This window comes from Aplysia californica, unplaced genomic scaffold, assembly GCF_000002075.1.
Source record: "Aplysia californica isolate F4 #8 unplaced genomic scaffold, AplCal3.0 scaffold00847, whole genome shotgun sequence".
NCBI lineage: Eukaryota > Metazoa > Mollusca > Gastropoda > Aplysiida > Aplysiidae > Aplysia > Aplysia californica.
This window is the reverse complement of record NW_004798117.1, coordinates 286,303-297,030: the sequence shown is the minus strand read 5'-3', so window position 1 is coordinate 297,030 and position 10,728 is coordinate 286,303. Positions and strand designations below refer to the sequence as shown.

The 10,728-nt window shown below is 42.7% G+C and overlaps 1 protein-coding gene across 1 annotated transcript in view; it reads left to right on the top strand.

The window, feature by feature from the left end:
• Window positions 1–300: 300 nt before the first annotated feature.
• LOC101859204 (tripartite motif-containing protein 45) overlaps window positions 301–10,728 on the top strand; it is a gene marked incomplete in the record, with an annotated part of 49,161 nt that continues 38,733 nt past the window's right edge. Inside the window, 2 exon segments of the mRNA XM_013088977.2 lie at window positions 301–365; window positions 703–1,071. Of these exon segments, the coding sequence (XP_012944431.1) occupies window positions 1,016–1,071 (56 nt within the window).

The following is a 10,728-nucleotide window of genomic DNA, read 5'->3' as shown; positions in this document are numbered from 1 at the left end:
TGTGTGTGTGTGTGTGTGTGATATCAATACGGTGGCTGAAGTTGCACAAAATATGTGCAGACGTAACATAATGCGCTCCCACATCCGTTGACTCATAATATCGTGAGCTATTTCACCATGCCAGAACCCGCCACTGTTGATACCGGTTAATTAATTAGCACCCTAAAACCGGATTACCGGAAAACGGGTGTTTGTCCAGCTCAATCTACCAGCGTGGGTGACGACCTCGAGAAAGTGCTTGGAGATTTCGCCCTGGTATGTCAGGTGAGAAATGAGAAGAAAAAGGAGCAGAGCACTGGCAACAATGCGAGTGGGCTCCCTTGGCTTCCGATGTAAACATGAAATGGCGGGCTTGAAACCACGCTGTGAGAATAAAGTTTATAGTAAGAGTTGTTTGTAAACATGGGAAGAAACCATCCAGCTTCCAGTTGAGTTTTTTTGTGTGTCTTTTTTGGTAGATATATCACTTTTGTTTCAAGTCTGTTGGGTTGTTGTTTTTTTCCTTCGGTTTGTGCTTCCGCCAGTGTTTCAATTTAGGATAGCATCAAAAAAAAAAAAAGGAAAAAAAGAAAGAAAAAAAGAAAAAAAAGAAAGAAAAACAGCAGTAGGAGTTGTTGCGTTGGGTGCATTATTGTGCGCAGCTTTGCATCCTTCTTCTTTTTCTCTTAAAGTTATCTATCACTTTTTGTTCTTCGTTTCTAGCGTCCGTTGGCATGTAGGAGGAATTGAGGCCAAGTATTGTGCTGCTCTGAAACGACGCGTAGGCTACAGATTTGCTGATGTTCTCTCTGGTTTAAAGAAGGAAGGAAATATGGGACAGAAGCAGATTTCCAATAGATCTAATCTAGTAACGCCAGAATAGTACAAGGTTGTTTCTAAAAACTGTTGCTAGAAGTATAACTTTTTTTTCGTCTACTCAGGACATTTCGTTTATGAAGGACTTTATCAAGATTAAGTGTTGGTGTAGTTTGGTAGTGATTTCGCTGTTCCAAGAAAAAGAGGCAGACCGGAAGTGATGAGTGAGCCGCGGGACCTGAGCAGGAAGACTCCATCGGAGACGATGACGCAGTGGTATTTATTGTGTTGTCTCTGGGCCTCACTGACAACTTGTGTTTTTCCCCCTCACTTAAATCTTATCATCCTTTTCCTATCCCCACCAATTGCATTTTCCCATCGTATTTAACCCCCTCCCGACCCCAACCGATTTCACCTGCTGTTTTCTACCATCACCCCCCCTCCCCACCCCTCCTCTCTCCCTCTCTCTTTGTCTGTGTCTCTTATATCGCCTGACAATGACCATGGAAAGTGAACACACGCGCGCACACACACACACACACACACACACGCACACACACACGGCGCGCGCATGCACACACACACACACACACACACACACACACACACACACACACACACACTCACATACACACACTCGTGCGACTGCACGTGATATTATGACAATCATACACCCGACCAATACACACGTATAATGTACTAGATCTAATGTTACTTCATCATTTGACTTCCTTGTTTGTTTGGGTTTTTTTGGTCTTTTTTGTGTGTGGTTTGTTTGTTTGTTTGTTTTTCCATATATTTAATTGTTCTTCCTCCTTCCCAGACCAAACATTTCCGTTTATCCAAGACCAATAAGTGGGTGGTTGGCGGGTGCTCTGATGTGGTTTGCTTCTTCTTTCCTATCAAACGTCTATCGTCCATATTTCCCAACCTTCTTTTTTATGTTTGTTATTATACTCTCTTGTAACACCTCTAATCTTCTGGCGCTCATAAGACCTTATACAGTTGCGAGCGCCGTAAAACCTCTACTAAAACAAACAAAAGACCAATAACAATCTATTTTATCCGTAATAAATCATCTTCCCTCTTTCGACATATTTAATTTATCACGTGGTATTCAAATGTCTTTCTTTTGTGTTTTTTTGTTTTGTTTTTTTGTGTTTATTTTGAGTACACGTGTACTTGTGCACGAACACATAATATGTGTAAAATGTAGTTTTAATTGAATATACATGTATTGTGATAAATGTGCAATGGTACATTGAAATGTAGACAAATGCATGCTAGCATCTGCACAAAGACACATCTTCCGTCACGATACGCACATCACTTCCCCATTACTGCAACCTCCCCCCCCCTCCCACACACACACACACAACACACACACAAACAAACCCACCAAACATATCCTCACAACAAATACGTAAATACAAACGTCTACACAAGTAGACACAGACCACACAGATATTATTTTATTTGTTTTCTTTTTCTACTCTCTCTCTCTCTCTATTTCTCTCTCTTTCTCTCCCCCCCTCTCTCTCTCTCTCTCTCTCTCTCTCTCTCTCTAACTTTATCTCCTTTGTGCATTGTTTGTTTTTTGTTTGCGAATTGCCTATGTACGACAAAAGCTGAAATTAATATCTGACCACTGCACGTCGTCTCCTTACAGTTATAGACAAAGTTGAACAAGTTTCTTTTCGCTCATCATTGTCTTCCTTCCTTTTCCTACTCGCCCCAGACCTAAAACAAACCTTCATCTGGAACCCAGCCTCCCTTGATCGCTCACGCATGCACCTTGGACCAAACACTCATCATCCTGTCAAACGTACTGTAAACACACTCGCCATATCCCGCTCTAAAAATAGCTATTGGCCGACGGCTTTCTCCATGACGTTATATTTTGTCTCGAGTCGGCATTGGGGAAATTCCGCAGACTTGGGTGCACCGATACTGTGAACTCTTCCCTCTACCCTATAACCTGCTCCCTCACCTCTAACCTCTGACCCTGCAGCCGCAAACATCCGCGCTTCTAACACCTGGCGAAACCGACCGCCCTGTGTCTGGTTGCTATGGGGACGCTGCTGAATACATTTCACCAAAGGCTTCAGGGCTGAGTTCCACTTCGTTGAGTGGTGGCCTTTTTTGAAAAAAGCTAACGTTTTCGTTTATTATTGGTTGAACAAGTGGTCTTCGCCTTCAAGTCTGTAGATGTGCTTTTTTAACGGTAAGAGGGCACATGTTTAGCTCCAGCAAATTCTCAAAAGTCTTTTTGCATAATAGTGACGTCCCGGCGACCCAAACGTGGCCCCACTGAGATAAGAAAATGTACAGACGAGTTCCTAAGTGTCTTTCATCAGAATAGTAACAAAAAGCCTTCTTGTTTACTGTAGTGAAAAGAAAGAAAGAAAGAAAAAAAGCAGACAAGAAAGAAAACAAGAAAGAAACCAAGAAAGCAAGCAAGAGAGAAAGAAAGAAAGAAAGAATGAATGAATGAACGAAAGAAAGAAAGAAAGAAAAATAGACAGACAGACAGAAAGAAAATAGGAGTGTAGAAATAGTGTGAAGAAGACAGGAAGAAAAATTAAGAGGGTGAGACAGAGAGAGAGAGAGAGAGAGAGAGAGAGAGAGAGAGAGAGAGAGAGAGAGAGAGAGGGGGGGTAAGAGAAAACGATTAAGTGAGAGACACATAGAGAGAGAAAGAGAGAGAGAAGGGGGGAGTGAGAGAGAGAGAGAGAGAGAGAGAGAGAGAGAGAGAGAGAGAGAGAGAGAGAGAGAGAGATAGTGGGAGGAAGTAGTGGCATAGAAAATAGGAAGTATAATGTAATTGCGAGAAACGTTAACACCTCTAAGGTACAAAGATTACATATATTAAAAATTATCTGTGGGTCCTGTGGATAACCATTGGGGCTACCGCTTACTGGAAATTACTATAGATAAGATTGGAGAGGTCATGGTGATATCGTGCGGATATTATTTTTTAAAGATTTAACGGTTACATACAAATTAACGAACAGTATTCATCTGTCAGTCAGTCTGTCTGTCTGTCTGTCTGTCTTTCTGTCCGTTTGTCTGTCTGTCTGCCTCTGCTGTCTCTCTCTGCCTCTGTCTCTCTCCCTCTCTCGCTCTCTCTCTTTCTTCCTCTCTCTCTCTCTCTCTCTCTCTCTCTCTCTCTCTCCCTTTAGCCCTTCCTTTCTCTTTCTATCTCTCTCTGCCCCCCTTCTCTCCTTCTCTCTTACTTTAGCCCTCTCGGTCTCTGTCTGTCTCTGTCCCCCTCTTTCTCTCTGTCTCTGTCTCTGTCTCTGTCTCTGTCTGTCTGTCTGTCTGTCTGTCTGTCTGTCTGTCTGTCTGTCTGTCTGTCTCTCTCTCTCTCTCTCTCTCTCTCTCTCTCTCTCTCTCTCTATCTCTCTCTCTCACTCTCTTTCTCTCTTTCTCTCACCACCTCTCTCCCTCTCCCTCTCTAGCCTAGTGGTTATTTTTTGTTTTTGTAAGTGTTTTACGGCGCTTGCAACTGCAAAAGGTCATATGAGCGCGCGGGACACATTAAACTTTTTCAGTTGGTAGGAAATTTTGAATTTTGCCCGGGTGGCGGCCGAAGCCTACTCTTATCGATCCTATTGGTTAGGCTACCGGACTCGTGATCGTGCGATTGGGGTTCGGGGATTCGAGCCTTAGCTCGGCCCAACGCTGTGTCCTTGGGAAAGGTACTTTACACGAATTTCCTTCTTGGCTCGGTCCTTTCGGAGATGGACGTTAAACTCGGAGGTCCTGCCTCTAAATAACCTGATAGTGTTGATAGGGGCGTTAAAAGAATATCATTTCACCATCTCTCTTCCTCTCACTCTCTCCTTTTAATTCACGCTCAAGAAAACCTCGTCGGTCACATGTCCTGCAGAGCATACCAGCACGACACCAACTAGTGGTGGGCCAAGAATCGATTCCAGAACCGATTCCTGCGATTACTGCTTCTGAGAAAAAGAACCGATCCCTTTTTCGTAAACAAACGATTCTCAATTACTCTATTTTTATCTTATTTTTTCTTCAAAGAATGTAATTTTTAAAGAAAAAAAATGTTGGTGCTGTGCTATATTCTGAAATCGAGGTTATCCTGAATCTTGAAGACTTAAGAAAAAGTAGTCGGGATGCAAAGTCATTGTCAAAGATTATATCGATCTTGTATACAGTGTCAAAACTTATTCGTTGCTTTCGCCTTTTTCTCATTCATCTGTTGTTGTTTTTAAATTATAATAATATTCCCTTTTCTTTCAATTCAAAATCTAAAACTGTAACGTCTGCCAACGAAGCCCTATATTATAGACTCTCATTTCTCGGTGTAGGTCAGCGTTGCTCTCTGACTTCATACCGTAGAGATTGGGTGGGGTAGTGCCTGGGGTAGCGCCCTTCCCACCCCAAGTAATCAAAGGGATCGGACTACACGTTACTCGCCGGATGTAATTGCTGGGGTCGGACAACTCGTTACTCGCCGGAGGTAGTCATGGGTATCGGACTCGGCGGAAATAATTGCTGGGTCGGAGTAATTGCTACTCGCCGGAAGTAGTCATAGGTATCGGGACTCGGCGGAAATAATTGCTGGGGTCGGAGTAATTGCTACTCGCCGGAAGTAGTCATAGGTATCGGGACTCGGCGGAAATAATTGCTGGGGTCGGAGTAATTGCTACTTGCCGGAAATAATTGCAGGTGTCGGACTAGCTGGGAGTAATTGCAAGGGTCGGACTAATTGCTACTCGCCGGAGGTCATTGCAGGGGTCGGGCTAACTGCTAGTCGCTGCATATACAATCATAATACTGGGTACGGGTCGAAACCACTGGAAGAAATCATAGAGCCACTGGAAGAAATCACATCACTGGCTATTAAAAAAAGTAATTGGGTTCGGCGCCGATTCCTACGATTCCTAGCCTTTAAAATTCGGGAATCTACGGTTACCGAAAAAAACAGGAATCGCCCACCTCTAACACCAACTGGGCTAACAGCACACCCTCAGATGACCTAGTTACATAAGTCAGCCCACAAACGATCGTGCCAGAATGTGTCAACCCAGAATCTTTGCTCTAGTTAGTCTAGCGCCGACGCAGAACAATGGGAGCAGAATCTGAACAACTTGCCTTGGATATCTACTTAATAAATAACTTCATGGGACGGTGATCAAGAAGAAATTGTGTGAGAATGATTCAATTCAAGATCAGGGGGGGGGGGGTTGAGGAGTGAGGGTGGAAGGGGGATATGTCCAAGGAAGCCAAGGGTCGTGCCAGTCGGTATTGTGAGGGGAGGGAGCGTGGGGGGGGGGGGGGGAGTGGAAGTATTATCGTTCTTCTTCTGTTATTTAAATAAAGTATAATCTCTGAACTATGACTATGGGCACGCACCTACTCCACGCAGGTCATCGGGAGTAAATCTGAAGTCTTATGACAGAAAGTCGTATAATATATTATTATTATGCCTAAAATAAATTGTTTACAAGAGAAGCAAAAAAACTAACTTTGTGTGTGTATGTATGTGTATGTGTATGTGTGTGTGTGTGTGTGTGTGTGTGTGTGTGTGTGTGTGTTTGTGTGTGTGTGTGTGTGTGTGTGTGTGTGTGCGTGTGTGCGTCAACTTATCTAAAATTTGGTCGATCTGATTATTTTCTGTCAATATTCATTGGACGCTGTAACTTTTGTCTGAAATGCAGAAGTATACAATAATTAGTTTTTTTGTTTTCTCATAGCAATATCGACTTGTAATTAGGTCATAACGCATGTTTTCAAAAGCCTAAAGCCTCCTAAATTTTGATTGTACAGCCATAAAACCTAGATAGAAAGACGCGCCATGAAACGAGGTTTCTCCCCTGAATAAAAAACGCTACTTGACCTATTTTGTATTATAAGTGTTTTTGTCATATCATAAGGCTGCAGAAATTATCCATGAACAGAATAAAACATTGCGGGCACGCGGTGAGCACTTTTAGCTTATCTTTTTTTTAAATGCCTTTTTATACTATGCTTTGGATCAACTGGGATGTTGTATCCCTCTCAGCCCAGGTTAGCCGATGGTCGATCCCACTTCTTTCCTTTCCCTCTGTTGTTTCTCTCTGTCTGCCTTACTTTTTCCTAAATGTAAAAAAAATATCCCATTGTTGTGTTGATTTGCTTCTCTTTACTCAAACAACCAGCCAAATATAAACAACCTCAGTTAGGTCTGCGGGTAGTTGGAGGACGCCACTGGTCGGTCCTATTTCTTTACTTTTCCTCTGTTGTTTCTGTCTGTCTGTCTTACTATTTCCCATCCCTAATCAACCATTATTGTGTCGATGGGCTCCTCTTTACTAAAACAGCCAACCAAACAACATAGAAGAACTTCAATGCGGTCATCTTATTTGAGTCGTCGTAAGGTTGTGTCCGAAAGACGTTTTTAACTTATTTCAGAATAGGGAAAAAGAAAGAGGGATGGGAAGAGGGTCCTATTCCAGTTTTTTCGAGGCAGGTGACCTGTCATGTTACAGTATCTGATATTAACATACATGTAATTCTGACGTCAAGTTTTTAGAGTGCTTGTCATCATGCCTGTTCTACTAGATCTATGTGGGTGGTCCTGGTTCGAATTTCCAATGGGTGTGTTCTTGACCTTGTTTGGGAGGTTTTTTAGGCTTTCAACCCACTTTGTTCTGATCTAAGGAAGATAACCCTTTATGTTTGAAGAAATCCCATTTGTTCACAAGTTTAGGGTATCCTTGTTTGTAAGGGCAATATAAACACCCCATGCTGCTCTTACTTTTTATTATGATGCCAAAAGGGATCACTTATCTCCGCCTGTTATCTCTGGCGTGTTATGATTTTATCGTAAAGGTGTTGTGTTTCGGTAGTGGAATGCATTATAACAATATTTCCTTAAGCTGCAGAAATTTTAGAATACTTGAAATTTGACGTACGGGTAATCGAATTTCACTGTTGTTTCAATCTGCCTTTAAACAAATGATAACATACTAGCAACATTTTACAGGAGAGGAAAAATACTGGTTTATTCTATTGTTGTTACCTAGCCTACAATGCAACTGTTCAAGCTTTTAAAAAAATATTTTGAATTCCCTTTTCGATAAAATATTTCTCGAGCACGTTCAACCGATATACCGCAGGTTCAGAAACTGCAATGAAAAACGTTTTCAAAGTTTTGGGTTTAGATCTAGTACATTTTAGAAGGTGGTGGGCGATAATATACTGTTCTGGGGTACAAAAAGCGGCTCTCGTTGCCAAGAGGTTAAGGTGTACACCTCTCATTCAAAGGTCCCGGGTTCGAATCCGGGTAGCGACGGAAAATTTTTCATGTCTAAAATCATCTCCTTTCACCTCCTTTCCCGCTCTTTAGCAATATTCTGTCGTCTGCTTTCGTCTCCACTTTCTGCCCCCGCCCCCTCACCTCCTTTACCGCTCCTCTAGGCTCCTGCCTCTTTCTGCAGCCTTTCTGCTGCTGCTTCTTGGCTTCTTCTTACTGTTGTCTTTCAGCCACACCCCTGGTCTTTTGATATGAAAGATATACACCTAGCCTTCTCGGACAAGGGCGAAAAATGTCGGAAATCCCCTGTGCAAGTTGCGCACGTTTAAGATCCCTTGATTGTTTAAAATCGATAAGAGTAGCCTTTGCCCGCCACCCTGGCAAAAATCAAAATTTCCTACTAACTGAAAATGTTGAATGTGTACCGCACGCTCATATGACTTTATTCAGTTACGAGCGCCGTAAAACATTTATCAAGCAAAAATAAATAAAATGGGGTACAAAAACAAATAAACAAAAACAACTACCTGTCGCACCGGGATCTGATTTCCTCACATCCCAGGTTGTCCTCTCTCTCCTCATGACCACAGCCGCCCAGACATTGACCCATGGGGTCGGGGGGGGGGGGGGGGGGGTTTTCTTTTAAAGAGACTGGTGGTTGTAATGGTGAGGTTGGTCTTTGTTTGTTTATTTTCTTTTGTTTTATTTTGTTTGGGGAAAGGAGTCTGTAATAATTGGTTATCACTGACTCCCTCTGATGAGATCAAGGTCCTTTGATGCTTTGTGTGTACTCAGCTTTTTTGCGAGTAGTTGACCGTGTTGGTTTTTCTCGGTTGATGAACGATTTAGCGATGTCCCGTATGCCGTAACCTCTCTGATGGATGGCGGCTGTCGCTTTTTGCACTCATCTCTGACTACTTTCTATGTCGTGTGGTATTGTTTGGTGTGGGTGTTACGCCGCTATTAACTCTTCCAGGCCTTTTATGAGGTGCGACCTTCGTCATTAACGTCTATATCATCCATTAGAACCATGTCTGGTAGCTGGAGAGCTTTGAAAAGTTCTTAGAAAAGACGAATTAGGAAAGCCTCCTTGGAATTCTAATCAGGGTCATTCAAAACTTCTTATACTTATTGTTTCCAGTGTCTCCTTGTGGTGTGGTGTTGCATTTTTACCACGCTTCCATTAGCACTGTTAGATCATTTCAGAGACCGCACCTTCGAAAGTACCATACCTGCCTTTGTGGTGTAGCAATTAGGTGTTTCGACATTCTAAGCAGAAGTACTGAGTTCGATTCCCTTGTGGGGAGAATTTTTATCAAAAAGATATATCTCAATCTTTTTAATAGGACGTTGTATCCCTTTCAGCCCGGGCTTGCCCAGACAGGAAGGGCTAAAGCCAGCCTCCAGAAGGATCTAAATTGTGTTGATGAGAGTGTGAAACACATATTAAAATGTACCTTCCGCATCCGATAGGATCACTGAAAATGAAAGGAGAGTCTTGGAAACTCCCTAAACAACGTAGGACGCCCTGTTAGGATTAGATAGTGCCATCGCTTCTCGGCCTTTGGGCTAAGATCAAAGTGTAATATCTGTTCCCGACTTTTCTGGGCCTTGTGCCGAATTGAAAGCGGGATGGATGCTGCAGGAGTTGAAGTTGATGAGGCTCCGTCCTCAAATTATATCTAATGGATGGAATCGTCCGCTAAAAAGAAAAAAAGATAGTACAAGGGTCATCCAAATTTCCTGAGCGATTGTTGTCGGGTGTGGTATGTTGGGTGTGGTGTTGTGTGGGATGCATTTAATACTTAACTTTTACTTTTGCATCCCCTGAAGCTGAAGAGGGGGGATGCAGATTTCTAAGGGGTAGGCCAATTCTTTGTGTATTTTTGTCTTTACAATGTGTATGCTTATTTCTTCCACCAATAAAAAACCCAACCCTGCAGCCCTTTCATTTGGGATGTTTAAGTTTCTCAGGCTGACTGACGTGGTATGCGTTTAAATGCCCAGAAATGGGTCGTTTAAGAGACGTTGTATAAGAATCTAAAGCCATTTTCCGCAAACGTATCTGCTATACATGTGCCCTATCTGCTTCTCATACAATGAGGTGTCACGGGGAGGTAGAGACGTCAAACTGTGGCCAATTGGAAAGCCGTACGAGCTTTTAGGGTGTTCTGTACTCTCTCAATCCACATTTTCCTAGGTTTTACTCCTCTCTCTCTCTCTCTCTCTCTCTCTCTCTCTCTCTCTCTCTCTCTCTCTCTCTCTCTCTCTCTCTCTCTCTCTCTCTCTATTTAAGACTACTTCGTTTGGGTATCGAACCAGGGACGTCTGCACCGCAGAAATCATGTTAAGATATGAAAGAGGTGAGAAACAAGATCGAAAAAAGCATTGAAGGGAAGGGGAAGAGAAAGTATGAAACAACAAAATATGATATGAAAGTATGAAAAGAACGGGGAAGTACAAGGCTGAGAGGATAAAAGGTATGAAAGTAAGGAACTGTGAGAGGGAGAGGGGGGATAGGCATATAGAAAGAACTTACAGAGAGGTAATCTGTGAAGATAGCGGAAATGTCAAGGGCCAACCGTAAAGAGACGGAAACCGTTCTGCCAAATGGCACAGACATGCGTTTGTGATATAAGGCACGTGCTGGGCTCGTTAAATGACGGTGA